Genomic DNA, 19,625 nt, shown 5'->3' with positions numbered 1-19,625 from the left:
ACCGATGTCCGGAGCAACACTGAGGACTCCAGCTTATCTGCCACCTCATCATCAGACAGTCCCAAGCGGACCCCTCAGTCGCGCAAGAAAACTGAACTAGTGCTGCTGGGCTGCGCGTCCTTCTTGGCGGCGGTGGCATTGGGTACTGACCTAACTGACCTGGTGCCCCAGGAGGAAAAGAGAAAGGGCATCTTTCAGTGGGCAGCAAGAGGGCAGAGACGTACCGCCAATTCACCCAGCCGCTCTATGTCTAAAGACGATCCAGTCATACCAGCCAGCTCGGTCACCCTCATCTCCTTGTCTTCCATCTCAGACTGTAACTCTACCAAGTCCCTTATCCCCTCAGACAGCGACGAGGCTGTTTTGGCCAATGATATTGTGTCCTGTGGGCAACAGGGCGGCGAGGAGTCCGGTAGGGAGCAGAGTGATGGGCGAAACCCACTTGTGGACTATAAAGTGGAAAGCTTCAAGCGGGACCCACGACAATCACTGACCCCTACACACGTCACAGCCACCAGACCCAACGCCTCTGCAGCAAGGGGCCACAGGAGAACCCCGTCTGATGGGGCCATACGGCAGGTCACACAAGGTCACCGGCGCTCACCGTCAGATGGCAGCACCCCACCTCAGACGTCTGACACAGGTCAGTATTGGGTGTGTATTCGCCACATTAGTAAATAGGGAAAACAGAAAAAGGACCAAGTGCCACGAGTCACTTGTTCTATAAGAGAGTATATAAGAGCTATATACATGATAGGCATACAGGACTTAAAGGAATTATTTCCCTATTTATAGATTGGGGTAGTCAGATAGTACTTGTAAAAACAAGCACTTTTGCCATTTACTACTTATTAAAATTTGCAGCCGTTTTTGAGATATTAACACTTTCCTTTTGTATACAGCTCGTTGCTTTGGAGACCGACCACTGCTGCTTTCTAGCTTGTAAGCACTGCACTCAAGCTGGCCTGGATTAGGAGGTAACATCATGCTCCAGCAATCCTGGCCAGCAGCCAAACAGTGCTTACAAGCTCAGTAGATAAGAGCTTGTAAGCACTGGCCATGTTCTGTTATCTACCAGTGGTGGTCGGTCTCTAAGGCAACGAGCTGTAAACAAAACAAAAATGTTAATATCTCAAGAAGGGCAACAAATTTTAATAAGCAATAAATTGCAAAATTGCTTGTATTTACAAGCTCTATCTGAAAAAACTCATTTGTGAAAAAGAGAATAACCCTTTAAACCGATTTGGCAAACAGCTATTCTCCCGACCCTCCATACACACGTACACCTGATGGCCTGACTATTGACGACATCTCACGGACTTGTGTTTGCAGGCCATGGGGGCTTTCTTTATGCTAGGTGAGCTTTTTAGCCATTTTCTCCACACCGCAGGTTTGTATAAAGGTTGTGTGTGCTGTTGTGCTCCACAGCGTGTAGGAGAATGGGAAATGATGCAGACGTAATTTTTCTGTTTTTGGAAGAGCGTTGTTCACTGTGGTCTGGCAGAGAATGAAGACTCCCCCAGAATGCCCTTTATAATCATCCGCAGCCTCAGCCTGTCAGCTGTAGACAGCGTAGCTCACACCAAAATTGTGAAATATTCATCGTGCCACCATATCCGAGAGAGCTGCTCTGTCACCATGTGGGGACATGGATCGTTAAAGATCCTTTGTTGGGATGTTGCATCTGAAGACTTTCTAGAGATGGTGCAGATCGATTTGCAAGATTTGGTCTAGCGGCAAAATCTCTAATCTGTGTTCACCACAAGGCAACCCCGACTACTCGTTTGATTAACTGGCCTGGTGCAACGTCGTCATCAATCATGCCAGGCCGGTTAATCAAAACCAGAGCCGTGGCCACTGGCAGGTAGGAGGTGGTTCGCAGGGCTCGCAATGGTCATAAATGTCTGACGTGGCCACTTTATCTGGTCCTACGAATCAATTTGTACCTTTAAAATATAGATAAGTAATAGAGTGCCCCGTTTACTGTGGCCCTCATATATTGTTAACCAACTACTCATGACTAGCCAATACCCGCCAGTGTTCTTCTGCTGAGGGCGCATTCAGATGGCCATATAAATCAGAGCGCGATCTGAACACAGTGCACAGACTGGCTGGCGGCTCTCCTGACCCCAGTGTGACACATGCATAGAAATACATGAAGCCCTCACACTCGGGTCTGGAGAGCCGCCAGCCAGTTCCGATCTCGCTCCGATCTGACTGTGCCCTAATATTTACCCTTTTATGTGGCCAAAATATATGTCAAAGGTCACTACTTCCTAGGGATGGAGCTATCGGGGCAACTGGGGCATGTACTCCTAGGGCGGAGTACCAGGAGTGGAATCACCAAGCCTCCTATCATTAACCAGATTGATTAGTAGAAGTGAGCAAAAAAGATTTGTGCCACCCGGCATCCAGTCTAGTCCTCTGTAGAAGCCAGTCTTCGCTACTTTGGCCATCATTCTCGGCCTGGTATCCTGGGCACCTCTGGTGCTTATTAGGTCCCCAAGTCATGACGTTGAAGCTTGTTGCCCCTCATGAGGTTGTATGAGCCCCAGTGGTTACGTCATGATGTCACAGAGTCTAGTGAGCACAAGAGGCGCTGAGGAAGCCGGCTGAAGTAGTGAAGAATGGCAGGCACCGGAATGCATGGAGGACGGGATTGCATGGATGACCAGACTGGACACCGGACCAGGGCATCGCAAACCTTTTTGCTCAACTTTTGCGATTAGGTGCAGGACTAGGGCATAAACTGAACTTGTGAGCAGGTGAAAGAAAGCCTAACATCAATCCCTAGAATATGAATATTCCCATAAACCTGCGCGGCTGCATTGAATGAACAATTACAGTATCTCACATAGGTATAGGAGATCAGAGAGCATCGGACACAGCTGGCACTAAAGATCTCCAGGAGTTAGAACTCATAAATTGGATATATTTGTAGAGTCTAATAATCTGTTTTATTCTCGCAGGTTCCAAAGAGCACACTCCTTTTCCTCGCCTTCCGGACCCCCATTTTGTGTTCCCCCCTCCAGCCAGACGTAAACCCTACGACAAGGATTTAGCAGTAGAAAGACCAACCACCTTGGAATTTGCCCCTCGGCCTCGACCCTCTTCTAGCCGGCCTCGTTTGGACCCTTGGAAATTTGTGTCCCTTTCTCGGACTCACAGTTCATCTCCATCTGGAAGCGGTGGGGATGGCAGCTCCAGCGGATCCATCGATGGCATCCAGGTTGGGGGCGTTGAGGAGACCCTGCTGGACATGGAGGTGGAAGGACAGAGATTGGACAACACTGTCCCTCTGTGTGGTGGAGGGGGGCGAGCACAGACTGACCCTTATTATAATATGGGAGCCGACGTGTCTTAACGTACGAGGCCATCGGCACCAAGTATTATTCTGCTGCTGCCTCCTGCAGGAAATAAGCGGCTCTTATGAATGTATTTCGTGGCTGTAACCCAACAGGTATGAAGAAAATAAATAAGTAAATTAATTAAGGGGTCGTTCCTCATCCCCCAACTTTATTCCTATGGTCAAGAGCAGTTGAAACGGAGCAAACGGGGTCCAATGTATGAATCCTCTGCTGAATCCTTGGGGGGGGCCTAGTAACCGTTTAAAAGTCCCCCGACTGTAACGTTATCAGTCCTTGGATTGGATTATCTTATTGATTTCTGTGAAAATGACTGAGCCTTTGCTTAACCTACCTGTGTTTACAAGTATCCTTACCGCCAAGCCGTGTCTTGGGGCATCAAAGACCTTGCAGACATTTTGGAAATCACTGGTTTAGCTCCATTGTAGCATGACAGTAGTCGGGATGTAGTGACTTCCAGCAGTTAAAGGGTGCAAACGTTCCCTCCGACTTTCTCCATCTGTTGTCGTCTTAATGGTGACTGAAGTATTAATAAACAACTTTACCAATGTGGTCTATGGCACATAGATTAACTAGCAATATCTGGATATATTACTGTTACACAGGCAACATATGGGTTAAATGGTCGAGAAACTTGAATAAATCAATAATATATCACAAAGTTTCTCGTACTTGCTTATATCTTATCAGTGAACTCTGCTTATTTCTCCTCTTATGAGCCACTTCTCACCTCCACCTGGCTCACTGAGGGATCAGATTACAGCTGCCTATTGAAGTCTACGAAGATGGGAGAAGATAAGGAACTAAGTGAGAGAACAGTGCTGTCTTGTGTTTTTTTTTTTACCAACCACTTAGAGATGAATTCACAGCTACACTGCTCAGTATTAATGTATAATGTCCTCCATGTTGCTTCTTCTTAACACTTGTTACAGATAGACATAGGAACAGGGATCAATCACGTCTGTGTCTGGGAGACATCATAGCTGCTAGACTCCACTCACTAGCTTAGAGACAACTGAAAATTCAACAGTCTGTGGAGGGTGGGATGCAAGAAATGTCCAGAAATTGTGTTATTCCTCATGTGCCCAAACAACAGCTTATTCTGAAAAGTCACCTGAAATGACGAGTACCCTTCAAACCAACATTCAGGATATACTTTTAGGGAGATTTTAGAAACTTCCTAGAATAAACCCTTAAAGGGATTTTCTATCTTTGGGGACTTTAAATATTGCCTTGTGACTGCACATTTATTTGGGTGCCCATTTATTGACACTTCCTCATGCTTTATGATGAAATCACAGGGTGCTGTTGATTTACCATGGCAGCTAGGCTTCAGAAAGCCCCCCCCATCTTTGGTACATCTATAAAGCCTAGCCATGCAGCGGACTTCATAGGAGATCTTTTTATTTTACTGTATACTGTAATATTAAAGAATTGCATTATCTAGTACAAGATCGAAAGTTCACGTCAACAAAGGTATCTACAAAGAATAAAGTCAAATGTTATTAAAAAAAAAAGTATAAATTAAAAAAAAAAAAGTTTGAAGCACTCCCCCAAAAAATTAAAATCATATATTACCACAAAGTCCAATCTGTGAAGCGATAAAATACTTAACCCGTACAGTAAACGACAAACAAATAAAAATGCCAGAATTCACCGAATTTCTTGCTAGTTTTTCAGTATATTACATGGTAAAATGAATGTTGTCATCAGGACTACATCTAGTCCTTCAAAAGACAAGTCCTCATACTGCTATAGTGACGGAAAAATGAAAAAAGTTATGGCCCAAAACTGTCCGAGTCCTGAAAGGGTTAAAAAAAAACATAAGGAAAAAAAAAAAGGTTTGGACTTAAACATTTAAATTGGGCAAAATATTTGTTCCGTACGTTTAAATAAGAAACAATTATTATTCACCCCACACCAGAGACCGGGGTCCCAATAATTGAGGAATCAATATGTACGTTTTTTTTAGGTTTTCGTTTTTTGTTTTGTTTTTAACTTTGACAAACAAATGCAGAAACAGAATTTGCTGTCTTTTTATTTACAAAAGAAAGTCCTACACAACATCCTTATGTTTTCTGAGACTGAAGAACGAGCCACAATTTCACTTCGAATGGCATGAGGGAGCGGTAGGTCTGTCCGAATTCTGTTTCCCGCTTATGCCGAAAGTGCAAAGCGTTAACTAGAAGTGTAAGGTGCAGAGGCGGCGATACATGTACAGATCGGATCAGGAGTCACACTTAACATCCATTTTCTGGAAAGTTCTTGTAAATCTGAACTCGATGCGGTCGTTTGTTTGGTTGTCGTCTGTGCGGAGGGCGACGACAGGTAAGAGTAGCGTAGGTTAGGATTTTAAAAGTCTCCGTTTCAGGTGGGTATGTAAAGAGTCAACTCTTGGGACACTGTCATTAGGGCAATCCTCATTCGTGACGCAATATGGCATGGATGAGAGCTGAAATTGGGGGCTTCCTTTAAAATCAGCATGCTGCCTCCAGAGCTACTGAGCATGACCCGTCCAAATACGAAGAGTTCATACATCTATGTATGTGCCGTCTATCCTTGATAGAAAAAACACACACATACACATGAACACTTGATGCATGCATTGACACATTATAGGTAGTGGAGAGGCAGATAGATTCCTAAAATAATCTTTTTTTTTTTCCTTAAATAAATTTATATAAAGTGCCAGAGCTGCATTATTCTTTTATATCATGTTCTCTGGATGAGAGAAAGACTGTTGAGGTTTGCACAGGGCAATGCTCAGTATTAGCCGCCATGCTCTTGCTCACAGTATCTCAACATACAAGTTTGGTGAAGGGTCAAGGTCGGGTCTAACGTTGGGCTATCCAATCACTTCCTTAAAATTTTTCCTTTCCCGTTGGCTTGACCTCTGCACTTTCATTTCTGTCAGCTGGATGTAACGAAGGACGTTGGTGTCTGTATGGAAAAAAAAAAGTCACATTTCAGCTGTATGGGATATGCAAATTAGTTTAAAGGGTGACTCCATAAAAAAAAAAATCCTGTGCTAGGCATATAGGGAACAGATATGACGTCATGGTTGACAGCTACCATACAAACAGTTCAAAATTCCTATATAAATGAACACTTTAGACAAATAAATGTCCTATCGTTGGGACCCTGATGATCAGCTGGAAATCTTCAGATTCCCATGCAGCACCACTACAGAGACAATTAAGCATTACACCGTGCCCATCCATAGCATGGGTTGGCTATGCCATACATGAGAGGTCCTCCAGAAACCCCCTTTCGTAGCCCCACTCTACTTTGGGAATTAGAAGAAAATCCAAAAAATGGGTTTTCTAAACCTGACAACTCCCTTAATGTAGCCATCTCTTAAAGAACATATATCACTAATCCACAGGACGGAGAATAAATATTTGACTCCTGGGGGGTCCAGCTGCTGAGACCACTATTTATCCCAAGAATTGAGAGCCAAAGTGTAAAAAGTGACTGAGCATGTGCAATCATCTCGCCATTAACTACCTATAGAATGATAGTGGAAAATTAATGGAGCTGTGGTGGCACATGCTAAGTAATGTTCCATTTACACAGAGAACTTGGGGTCCCCCATTCCTGGGGTCAGGAGGAGTCTCAGCAGTCGGCCTCCCACCAAATATGTATCACATATCTGTGTATATTTACTTTAAAATAAAACCAAGAAACACCTGATTGCTCACATACATGGTCTGTCAACAATTTTTTTTTATTATTTAACAGATTATTTCCATCTTCTTAAAGGGAACCTGTCACCCCGTTTTTTCAATATGAGCTAAAAATAGCGTTAAATAGGGCTTGAGCTGTGCTTTACAATAGTGTCTTTATTGTCCCGATTCCCCACCTTTGCTGCCAAAATACCTTAGTAAAGTCGCCGTTTTCGCCTTTCAATCACGCTGGTCCGGTCAAATGGGCGTGGTGAAATCACTTTCTCCTCCCGCTTCTCGGCGTGTCTGACGTAACTCGATCTGTGAACAGCACAGATCACGCTCTTTTTTTTGTAGTTGCACAGTGCATTCCGCTCTTGCGCATGTGCAGTATGTATTGCCCAACAGTGGGCAAAGCATACAATACATCACTGCGCATGCGCTGGTTTTTTACTGTAACCTCTGTGCCCCGGAAGTCTCGATATGCAAATTTGCATATCCAGACTTCTGGGCACACAGGTTACAGTGAAGAACCGCATGCGCAGTGATGTGCTGTATGCTATGCCCACAGTTGGGCAAAGCATAATGCGCAGGCGCGAGAGCGGAATGCACTGCGCAGGCACAAAACACTACGCCAACGCCGGGAAGAAATTTCTTAGGGACAAGCAAGAGGTGGGGGAGAAGCAGCGATTTCACCACGCCCATTTGACCGGTCCAGCGTGATTGACAGGCAAAAACGGCGACTTTACTAAGGTATTTTGGCAGCAAAGGTGGGGAATCAGGGGACAATAAAGACACTATTGTAAAGCACAGCTCAGGCCTTATTTAACGCTATTTTAAGCTCATATTGAAAAAACGGGGTGACAGGTTCCCTTTAAATGCACATGTTCAGATAGTGTTTGTAAATACAACCAATTTTGCTATTTACTGCTTGTTAAAATAATCAGTAGTTCTTGAGATATTCTCGTTTTTATATACAGCTCATTGCCTCGGAGATCGACCATTGCTGCTCGACGGCTGAACATGCATAGTGCTTACAAGCTCCTTTCTATTGAGCTTGTAAGTGCTGTTTTGAAACTGAAGCGTGCAGTTAGGTCCTAACCCTGGCTGGTCTGAACCTAAATAGCAGCGGTGGTCGGTCTCTTAGGCAACGAGCTGTAAACAAAAGAAAAGTGTTAATATCTCAAGAACGGCTGCAAATTTACGGTAAATAAGCAGTAAATTGGAAAAGTGCTTGTTTTTACAAGCTCTATCTGATAAGAACCATGTGTGAAGAAGGCAATAACCCTTTAATTGCCATTCTGGAGATCTTCTACTTGTCCTCGATAGGCCGCATTTGAAGTTGAACTTGATCATCGCAGATTGGTACTAATGATGAGTATTGGCCATGGTACCAATGATTTGGGAAGAATGTCTTACCTGTAGGCTCCCGGCTTCGAGCTTCTTTGAGATAGAGCAAGGCATTGCCATAGTCTCCCAAGTGGTAGAAGGCGATGCCGGCCCGATACGTGGCTTTAAAGTTACTGGTCTGTTTCTCAAGCACCTTCAGGCAATATTCCTTCACCCGCTCGTAGTTTACCAGCTCGGATTGCAGCAAACAGGCTGTGGAGGCAATTACCGGGGGGAATATAATAATTATTATCACTCCTATACAGAACAGGGCACATGTAAAAAAAAAAAGGAGCAAGGAACCTGTTTGTTCATGGTAGACCTAGAAGTCAAAAGTGCAGGAGATGTTCAGGTTTCATGCAAACCAGCACTTCTTGGTGGGATATGCAAATTAGCTCCACCAAAAATTCTCCCCCTCTTTTAGGTATATATAGGTTCTTCGCGGTTTGCATTTTTTTCTTTATCGGAATAACTCGGAATATAACAGTCACGTTAATTTTTTATTATAAGGGGAGAGGAGATGTATTGCATATCATCCTGGTGTTCCGCTTTTAAGGGGTTTAGTAAATATTAATGGGAAATAATCAGGACAAGATGCAAAGTACGGAAATCCATCCAGGGCCAATTCTGCCCCTGAGGGTCTAGTAATGTAGATGTTGGAAAATACTTGAATGTGAGATCACGATTGCCCGTGTGAAAAGCAAACCTTTGGATCTGCACCTCTGCCCCCTTCCCAGAAAGGCCAGAGATTTGCAATATCAGGACAATATAATATTTAGAAAGTTGCATCCCACCCAGATTGCTGCCAATGCGGGGTCGTAGCAATCTGCTTATAAAAATATAAATTCTGGCTCATCTGTCGGGGTGAAGGTTCGGGAGTCCCCCCATACACATCAGATGATTGAACGGTCTTGCCAATATCGGCGGGTTCAGCCAACTTTCATCATATACTGTATGTTTAGGAGTCTTGAATTCCCTAAAAAATATACCTATTTGACAACGTTATTTATGTACTGACTTGCAAAATACAGTAAAGAACAAGACAAAAACAGTGTCAGAATTATAGAATTTTTTTTTTGCATACCCCCCTTTTTCCTTCACCGCCAAAATATCATTAAAAAAATCAAATATATGAATCTCAAACTGGTGCCATTAAAACTGGTCCTACGCAATCACTGATACATCAATGAAAAAAATCAGGTGTGCAAAAATCGGTCAATTTGTATATTACAGGAGCTGCATAGCATTTTTAACCTAGGAGGGTCCATGTTCTGAGACCCCCACTGATCAATCAAAACAACGCTTGGAAATGTGGGACTCCTATACGAGCTGCGTGCACAGAGCGGTGAGTAAGAATGGTAAGTGCTTGGGTCTGTACATTCACTCAATGTGCGGACCCCATAGTGTGTAACACCCCAGGTAACCTTTTACAGTGATGTTGCCTTCCTTTCGGGGAGGATGATGTCATGCCTGGAGGCAAGGAGGATTCTCTTTAAAGGCCCCTTCACATTAAGCGACGCTGCAGCGATACCGACAACGATCCGGATCGCTGCAGCGTCGCTGTTTGGTCGCTGGAGAGCTGTCACACAGACAGCTCTCCAGCGACCAACGATGCCGGTAACCAGGGTAAACATCGGGTAACTAAGCGCAGGGCCGCGCTTAGTAACCCGATGTTTACCCTGGTTACCATGCTAAAAGTAAAAAAAAACAAACACTAGATACTTACCTACAGCTGTCTGTCCTCCAGCGCTGCGCTCTGCTTCTCTGCTCTCCTCCTGTACTGGCTGTGAGCCGGAAAGCAGAGAGGTGACGTCACCGCTCTGCTTTCCGGCTCACAGCCAGTACAGGAGGAGTGCAGAGCGCAGCGCTGGAGGACAGACAGCTGTAGGTAAGTATCTAGTGTTTGTTTTTTTTTACTTTTAGCATGGTAACCAGGGTAAACATCGGGTTACTAAGCGCGGCCCTGTGCTTAGTTACCCGATGTTTACCCTGGTTACCAGTGAAGACATCGCTGGATCGGTGTCACACACGCCGATCCAGCGATGTCAGCAGGAGTCCAGCGATGAAATAAAGTTCTGGACTTTATTCAGCGACCAACGATCTCCCAGCAGGGGCCTGATCGTTGGTCGCTGTCACACATAACGATTTCATTAACGATATCGTTGCTACGTCACAAATAGCAACGATATCGTTAACAATATCGTTATGTGTGAAGGTACCTTAACAGGTAATACACCTACATGCAACACATTCTGAATCCAGGCCAGAAGGGGGAGCTCTGAATGGGGGAGCCACCATTGCCTCCAGGCCGACCGGACCACATCACCACCTGTTGCTGGTACCCTGGACTGTGGCTTACTACAACCAGTAAACCAGGTAAGGAGACTGTAACCCTGTGTCCACTGTTTATTTCCGGCACCACACCATTCTTGCCCAAACACACCGGGAGCCCTGGGAACCCAGCTTCACCTGTGGGAAGCGATACCATCTTTGCTGCAGTACCATCACCCCCAGAGGACCCCTTTAAGCACCGTCGGTCACCCTGACCGAGTACCATAGGTGGCGTCACGAACATTTCCTATTTTTCAAACTTTATTCAAACCCCTTTAAAAACTGTCCCTTCTACTTGGGCGCCCAGGGCCACAGACCGGGTCGCTGCCACCGTGACCACCCTTTAATAATGACCGGACCCGGTAACGAGTACCCCATGGCCTTGGCGGGTGTTTCATCTTGGCGTCATGAACATGATGGACCGACCCATTGAAATGGGTCCTGTGCACCATGGACTGTATTGGACTGTGTAATGGCTGCCATTGTTGCACCACGAGGCGGGTAAAGAAAAGGAGAAAATGAGCTGCCATGGGAGGAGTTCAAGAATCGGCACGAAAACTGGACCCGCCCACTACAGAGACTTTGATGCAAACAAAACATGTCCGTCAGGAGGACGGATCCGCCCCTGGAGGTGGCCAGCGGGAAAGTGGAGCAGAGACCGCCCACGAACCAGAGAGAAGGAAGAAGACGTGGGAAAGCATGGCCGGAGCATGGCTGCACGCTACCTGGTAAAAGCGATGGCGGACAGCAGTGGAGAGCCGCCGGGACCTGCCGACATCAGAGAGGATGTCCCCGGTCAGCCACAAGAAACCCCGGACCAGATGACAACCTTGGATCCGGAGCTCCTCGGCGTGGAGATGGAGGAGCTAGCCCGACAACTCTTGCGGACCCAGATGACAGCAGTGGCCGCATAGGAGTCCCTGGTCAGGAGAATGATAAAAAAATACCAGAACTTACCATCAGCGCTCACAGCCCCAGCGGAGCCGGAAAGAGAGAGACTGCTGGAGGAGATGACGAAATCGCAGCCACAGGCCCTGCAACCAGCGCACCTGACCCCAGCAGAGGCGGAGGATACCGGCACCGGAGAAGCAGGTAGGCAAACTGCCCCAGTAGCTGAGGAGACCCTGGTGGGACCTTTAGAACCCCCACCAGTCCTAACGCCCGGTCAGGTAGCAACAACCGTAACCTGGGACCGCATAACAGACGTGGAGGGAGCACTTGCAGACCCGCTGGTACCTGAATCCTTGTCCCTGAGAGCATGCAAGCAGCAGGAAGCCATACACTGGAGGCACCCAAAGACAAACCTTATAGGGTTTACAGCAGAGGCCCAAGCAGCAGCCAATTGTGTAAAAATAGTGGAAAAGGAGGATTACTGCCAAAGGCAAATATTAAAGCTTGTTGCAGAGGACAGAGAGCACAGAGCCAAATGGGAAGCTATGGAGGAGCGCAGTATGCTGGCCAAAGCCCGGTCCCGCAAAGCTAGACTCGCGGATAGAGGACCAATAAGAAAAGCAACTCTGTTCACCTTTAACCTGGACAGAGGATGGGGGTTTATTAAGGAACATGGAGAAACTACTCAACGATTTGTCAACTGCAGAGCCGTGGAGTCACACCTCTTTAAGGGGCACCCTGACTGTGACCTATACCCAGGAGATAAGGTAACCTTTACCCGGCACCATGGTGAAAGAGGATATTATGACCTGCGGTACACAGGAGAGCGTGCCAATAATGGTGTAGCCACTGAGAGTGGAGTACATACCCAGGCTATGCAAACCCCTATTGATGGACTGTTCACAGTTGAGTCATCAGTTGTGACATTTGCTACAGAACTTCCACAGTCAGGAAGCAGTGGACACCAGCACCCCGCATACCCGGGCAAGTGCCGGGGCCCTGGCGAGACAGGGGGGCCCATTCAGGGCCGGCGTTAGGGGCATGCAGCTGCCTAGGGCCCCCGCTCCCCCAGGGGCCCTCAGCTAGCGGCACATCACGCAGCCTCTCTGGGGTCTCTGTGAGGCAGGGGGCCCATCTGTCGCCAGCGCCAACTCCCCCGCCGCATTGAACTATACCAGCGTCTGCCGGTAAAGTTCAAAGAAAATGATGGAGGAGAGAGCGTCACCTGACGCTCCCTCTCCCATCATTCCCCACTCTGCCTCTGACACTGCGGGTGCGCAATGACGTCATCGCGCACTCGCTGTGTGTCAGGCAGTACAGCAGCAGCCGCCGAGACCAGAGCAGGGAGCAGCGCAGGCACGTTGAGAGGTGAGGAGTGTTTTTTTTTGTAACTATAACAGTGAGTACTGGACTATGGGGCCATTCTTGGGGGAAGGGGGGCTGTGCTGTATACTACATGTCTGTGCTATATACTATATGGCTGTGTTATATACTACGTGAGCTGTGCTATACATTATATGGGCTGTTATATGCTACGTGGGCTGTGCTATATACTACATGGCTGTTCTATATACTACGTGGGCCGTGTTATATACTACGTGGGCTGTTATATGCTACGTGGGTTGTGCTATATACTACATGAACTGTTATATATGTGGCTGTGCTATATACTATATGGGCTGTTATATGCTACGTGACTGTTCTATATACTACGTGGACCGTGTTATATACTACGTGGGCTGTTATATGCTACGTGGGTTGTGCTATATACTACATAGCTGTTCTATATACTACGTGGGCTGTGTTATATACAGTATGTGGCTGTGATATATACTATATGGGCTGTTATATGCTACGTGGCTGTTCTATATACTACGTGGGCCGTGTTATATACTACGTGGGCTGTTATATGCTACGTGGGTTGTGCTATATACTACATAGCTGTTCTATATACTACGTGGGCTGTGTTATATATGTGGCTGTGCTATATACTATATGGGCTGTTATATGCTACGTGGCTGTGTTAAATACTACGTGGGCTGTGTTATATACTACATGGCTGTGTTATATGCGATCATGAATCGTCGTATGTGTTAAAGGGGGGGGCCCACAGACTCTTTCGCCCGGGGCCCTCAAAAACCTGGAGCCGGCCCTGGACACCAGGACCTACCTTGGAAGAGGAAATAAGATAATAAACGAACAGAGATACCTGGTTTAAAAATGTTTTGGTTATGTTCATTAGTGTTTATTAAAGTTTAAAGAGACAGTAGGGTAATGAACGGTGCATACCTGCAAACTTTTCCCCTGTAAATAGTTGGCACCTCTTAAGGTGCCCCTTATTGGTTTTACCATGCACGGCAGCGTGAGTAGAGCCCTGTTCAAAGAAAAAACACTTGGCGTGGCTTAACACCGGGTCTGGATGATACACCTTTTAGCCCACCCAAAACCTATGTTGGGGGTTTATGACGGGTCCCTCGCATCATTGTTATTATTGGTACATAAGGACACCTGATACTAAAATGTTTGCACTTTTGGTAATTGTTTGTTATGTAACGTTTTAAGCCAAGAACCTCCCATAAAGGGAAGCCTAAGTTTAACCAGTTGACATGCATGTCCAAAAATGTTTGCATTTTTGACCTGTATTGTTGTTTTTCTTTTCCCAGTCTGGGAGTACTGGAATTAATGGGGGGGGGGGGTGTAACTCCCCAGGTAACCGGTTGTTACAGTGATGTTGCCTTCCTTTCAGGGAGGGTGATGTCAGGCTCGGAGGTAAGGTGGATTCCATTTAACAGGTAATACACCTACATGCAACACATTCTGAATCCAGGCCAGAAGGGGGAGCTCTGAACCCGGATTCAGGGGAGCTTCCCCAGATATATAGATTCTGGTCTGGAGGAGGAGCTAGACAGTTGGAGTTAGGAGGCAGATGGTAGCAGACTTTGGAGGAGAGAGGAGTATGAGCAGATTGGGGCGGTGCAGCCTCGTGTGGTGCTGCAGCTCTAGGACGGAAGAGAACCAGAAGGGTTGCAGTGATAGCAAGTGTTGGAGGGGAGAAGCAAAGGAGAAGTCAGGAGTTCGGAGGGGAACTGTGACCGGGCACCCTCCGAGCTGAAGCGCAGGAATCGGGCACCCGACGCTGTGTCATACTTCAGGTCCCACAGCAGAACCGGAAGGACAGAAGATTGTAAGTCGTCTGTCATCACCCACACCCGAAGGTGCAGCAGTACACAGAGAGCCCGGGTCGTGATAGAGACCCTGTAAAAAGGCTTGTATTGCCCATGACATGGGTACTGTCCCAGGACTGGAGAGAGAGGACCTTGAAAGGGAGCCACAAGCAGCAAGGACCTCACAAAAGAGCGCTGGAAGGAAGGCTTACAAACCTCACCTGGGAGAGAAATCCACCATTGCGTCCAGGCCGACCGCACCACATCACTACCTATTGCTGGTACCCTGGACTGTGGCTTACTACAACCAGTAAACCAGGTAAGAAGACTGTAACCCTGTGTCCTCTGTTTATTTCCGGCACCACACCATCCTTGCCCAAACACACCGGGAACCCTGGGGACCCAGCTTCACCTGTGGGAAGCGATACCATCTTTGCTGCAGTAACATAACCCCCAGAGGACCCCTTTAAGCAGCGTCAGTCACCCCTGACCAAGAACCACAGGTGGCGTCACAAACATTTCCTATTTTTCAAACTTTACTCAAACCCCCTTTAAAGGGACACTGTCACCTGAATTTGGAGGGAACAATCTTCAGCCATGGAGGCGGGGTTTTGGGGTTTTTGATTCACCCTTTCCTTACTCGCTGGCTGCATGCTGGCTGCAATATTGGATTGAAGTTCATTCTCTGTCCTTCATAGTACACGCCTGCACAAGGCAAGATTGCACTGTGCAGGCATGTACTACGGAGAACAGAGAATGAACTTCAATCCAATATTGCAGCCAGCATGCAGCCAGCGGGTAAGGAAAGGGTGAATCAAAAACCCAAAAACCCCGCCTCCATGGCTGAAGATTGTTCCCTCCAAATTCAGGTGACAGTGTCCCTTTAAAGACTATCCCTTTTACTTGGGCCCCCAGGGCCACGGACCGGGTCGCTGCCACTGTGACCACCCCTTTAATAACGACCGGACGCGGTACCAAGTTCCCCACGTGCCTGGTGGGCCTTCCACGTGCACAGAGCAGTGAGTAAGAATGGTAAGTGCTTGGGTCTGTACATTCACTCAATGTGCGGACCCTATAGAGCTGCGCACTTCAAAGTGGTGTTTTGACGATCGGTGGGAGGGTCTCAGGTCCCGGACCTCCACCAATCAGAAACACTCTGCAGCACTTATAATTATATGTTTTACAATAATAACAGCTACACTTAAAGGGGTTAATAAATCCTTGATATACACTTTATATGGACAGAAGAATAGTTAAAGTTGACTCTATTATAAAATGCAGTTTAGTTTCCATTTCTGAGTGATGATGCCAGTCCCCCATGTGTGCGGATTCACCGTGGTGCAAAATCTTTCATGAAACCGAATGACAAAAATTATTTTTATCCCAAATAGTTGCAGTTAAGTAACAAAAACAACTTTAGAACTGAATAGTGAAGATGTGATACACTGTATATTTACAGCCACTAGTAACATCTCCCACACTAGTTGTATTACCACTTTCCTACAATCCTGAAGGGTAAGTCCACCTGGGTTTTTTCGGTACTTCCTTTTTCCTGTCTTTCCATATCTGTAACTATACAAAAAAGTGTCTAGAAAAGTTGAGTGACATCTCAAACCTATATCAGGGAGGGAAATACTCCGTAACTTTCGGTAAAATTGGGACATTTTTTACATATTTTCTTTTAAAACAGGAGGAAAATAAAAGTCCAGGGTACCGTTGGCCACTATCTGGATAGTGCAGGTGGACAAAGATGGTTTGGGTCGCAGAGATTGTAAGAAGCCATGGAGTCTGTTCTGCCCCGTGCAGGCTGATAAGGGTATGACATGCAGTCTGTACCGCCCCCTGCAGGGTGACAGGGATAAGACATGAAGTCTGTCCCTCCTACTGCAGGGTAGATAGAAGGGAGCTGTAGAACGTGGAGCATAGGGTGACACAGGGTGCCGTGCTTCATCCTTCTCGCTGCCGGGTTTCACATAGATTGTGTAATTTTTGTGTCCCACTTTGGCACACAAAAGGTTTTCGAGCACAAAGGACCCCCGTGCTTCCCTCCAAATCTCAATTCACAGGGTTAATCTGTGTCACTTCCACATCAGCGAGTCCTCCTCCCCCTCCCTCCACAGCTGCATCCCTCATCGGAGCCTCCACCACCTACCAGTCAGGCTGTCATAGCATTCGATCTCCGTGGCCTCCACCCGCACCTTCTGAGCCTCCGTCAGCCTTGTGCCCGCTCCGCCATTGGCTTTCCTCTCTTCCCCATCTTCGTGAACACCTTTCAGCACCAGCAGGGCCCGGTGGTACTTGCCTATTGCATCCCTGAATTTTTTGTCCTTGTAGCAACGGTTGCCTTCGGTCTTGAATTCCACCGCTTTTTGGATCCTGGCCTCTATCTCGGGCTCCGTGTTGGCCGGTGCTCTCCCGCCGCCCACACCGGTCTGATCTCCCATCGTCCTCACTGGTGGTGGTCCATGCTGGGGGTATCCCAGCGCCTTTTCCCTCTGTATGTACGTTCTGTGCATAAGGAATGAACAGCAGAGATGCTGAGGATGCTGGAGGAGGAGGAGAGAGCTGGAGCAGTCCATCCCCCGCTGCATGCCGGGTACCACACAGCTGAGCCATCTCTTCTTAACCCCTTGAGTATTTGTCTAAGTCAATGATTCCCCATACACAGGTCTGGATGTACAGACTCCTAATAATCACTTTTATGTATACTGCATCTACATATTCCGCATCACTTTACAATCATGGGAATCTTACAAAAAGTTGTACAATGTATTATTAAGAATAAAAAAATCTCCATTATTATTATTATTATTAAAGCGCCAGTTATTCCATGGCGCTTTACATGTGAGGAGGAGTATACATAGTAAAAGCAAGTACAATAATCTTAAACAATACAAGTCATAACTGGTACAGGAGGAGAGAGGACCCTGCCCGCGAGGGCGCACAATCTACAAGGGATGGGTGAGGATACAGTAGGGGATGGTATAGCTGGTTGTGCAGCGGTTTGGTCTATCGGTGGTTACTGAAGGTTGTAGGCTTGTCGGAAGAGGTGGGTCTTCAGGTTCTTTTTGAAGGTTTCGATGGTAGGCGAGAGTCTGATATGTTGTGGTAGAGGGTTCCAGAGTAGGGATGATACGCGAGAGAAATCTTGTATGCGATTGTGGGAAGAAGAGATAAGAGGGGAGAAGAGAAGGAGATCTTGTGAGGATCGGAGGTTGCGTGTAGGTAAGTACCGGGAGACGAGGTCACAGATATACGGAGGACACAGGTTGTGGATGGCTTTGTGTGTCATGGTTAGGGTTTTGTACTGGAGTCTCTGGGCAATGGGGAGCCAGTGAAGGGATTGACAGAGGGGAGAGGCCGGGGAATAGCGGGGGGACAAGTGGATTAGTCGGGCAACATAGTTTAGAATAGATTGGAGGGGTGCGAGAGTGTTAGAGGGGAGGCCACAGAGCAGGAGGTTGCAGTAGTCAAGGCGGGAGATGATGAGGGCATGGACTAGGGTTTTTGCAGATTTTTGGTTTAGGAATGTACGGATCCGTGAAATATTTTTGAGTTGAAGTCGGTAGGAAGTGGAAAGGGCTTGTATATGTGGTTTGAAAGAGAGTACAGTGTCAAGGATTACCCCAAGGCAGCAAACTTGTTGGACTGGGGATAGTGGGCAGCCGTTTACTGTAATGGATAGGTCCGTTGGGGGGGTCGCGTGAGATGGGGCAAAGATGATGAATTCTGTTTTGTCCATGTTAAGTTTTAGAAATCTAGCGGAGAAGAATGAAATAGTGGACAGACATTGAGGGATTCTGGTTAGTAGGGTGGTGATATTTGGTCCAGAGATGTAGATCTGTGTGTCATCAGATCAAAGGAGTAAATGGAGAAGAGCAGGGGCCCTAGGACTGAACCTTGTGGGACTCCGACAGATAGGGGGGCGAGGTGAGGAGGTGGTGTGTGAGTGGGAGACGCTGAATGTCCGGTCTATTAGGTATGACGAGATCCTGGATAGGGCCAAGTCTGTCATGCCAAGGGATGAGAGAGTCTGTAATAATAGGGAATTGTCCACTGTGTCAAAGGCAGAGGACAGGTCCAGGAGGAGGAGGACAGAGTAGTGTCGCTTGGTCGTGGCGGTTAATAGGTCCTTGGTGACCTTAGGGCAGTTTCAGTGGAGTGGTGTGACCGGAAGCCAGATTGAAGCGGTCGAAGAGGGAGCAGGAAGAGAGATGGGAGGACAGTTCAAGATGGACGTGTTGTTCCAGTAGTTTTGAGGCATAGGGGAGAAGTGATATAGGGGGATAGCTAGATACAGAGGATGGGTCAAGAGAGAGCTTTTTGAGGATAGGTGTGATTGAGGCATGTTTAAATCTTGAGGGGAAAACACCAGTTGTTAGTGATAGGTTGAAGAGATGGGTTAGGGTTGGGAATGAAGACTGTGGCGAGGTTTGGGATGAGGTGGGATGGGATTGGGTCAAGTGCACAGTTGGTGAGATGCGATCTTGAGAGTAGAGTAGAGAGTCGATCTTCTGTGATGGTGGAGAAATAGGTTTTGGAGGTGGAGGGCTAGGCAGTTGGGAGGAAGGGCTCTGGGGGGTTGTCGACCAAAACTGTCTTTGATGTTATCAATCTTCTGCTTGAAAAATGAGTCTACAGCTGAGATGAGTGGGGAGGGAGGAGGTGCTGGGGGACGGAGGAGAGAATTGAAGGTGTTGAATAACTGTTTAGGGTTGTGAGACAGGGAGGATATGAGAGAAGTAGTTTTGTTTAGTTGTGGCTAGGGTTCAGCGACTTTTCTTTTTATAGGATCGGGTCGGGTTTCACGAAACCCGACT

At 46.9% G+C, this 19,625-nt stretch overlaps 2 protein-coding genes across 2 annotated transcripts in view; one reads left to right on the top strand and one right to left on the bottom strand.

Annotated features, from left to right (window-relative positions):
* Positions 1-3,488, top strand: part of MAP3K10 (mitogen-activated protein kinase kinase kinase 10) — an 86,455-nt gene extending 82,967 nt beyond the window's left edge. The window contains 3 exon segments of the mRNA XM_069746773.1: positions 1-643; positions 2,970-3,338; positions 3,341-3,488. The exon segment at positions 1-643 is cut by the window's left edge and continues 77 nt beyond it. Of these exon segments, the coding sequence (XP_069602874.1) occupies positions 1-643; positions 2,970-3,338; positions 3,341-3,420 (1,092 nt within the window). The 3' untranslated portion in view covers positions 3,421-3,488.
* Positions 3,489-5,385: 1,897 nt separating this feature from the next.
* Positions 5,386-17,407, bottom strand: TTC9B (tetratricopeptide repeat domain 9B). The gene is made up of 3 exons (XM_069746772.1): positions 16,958-17,407; positions 8,450-8,632; positions 5,386-6,305 (listed from the first exon to the last, which is right to left on the bottom strand). Exons 1-3 carry the CDS (start codon positions 17,394-17,396, stop codon positions 6,211-6,213), a joined length of 717 nt encoding a protein of 238 aa, XP_069602873.1. The 5' UTR covers positions 17,397-17,407; the 3' UTR covers positions 5,386-6,210.
* Positions 17,408-19,625: the final 2,218 nt, after the last annotated feature.

Source organism: Ranitomeya imitator, chromosome 2 (genome assembly GCF_032444005.1).
Source record: "Ranitomeya imitator isolate aRanImi1 chromosome 2, aRanImi1.pri, whole genome shotgun sequence".
In the NCBI taxonomy this organism is placed as follows: domain Eukaryota; kingdom Metazoa; phylum Chordata; class Amphibia; order Anura; family Dendrobatidae; genus Ranitomeya; species Ranitomeya imitator.
Note: the sequence above shows the minus strand (reverse complement) of the source record. Positions and strands in the feature narration are given on the sequence as shown.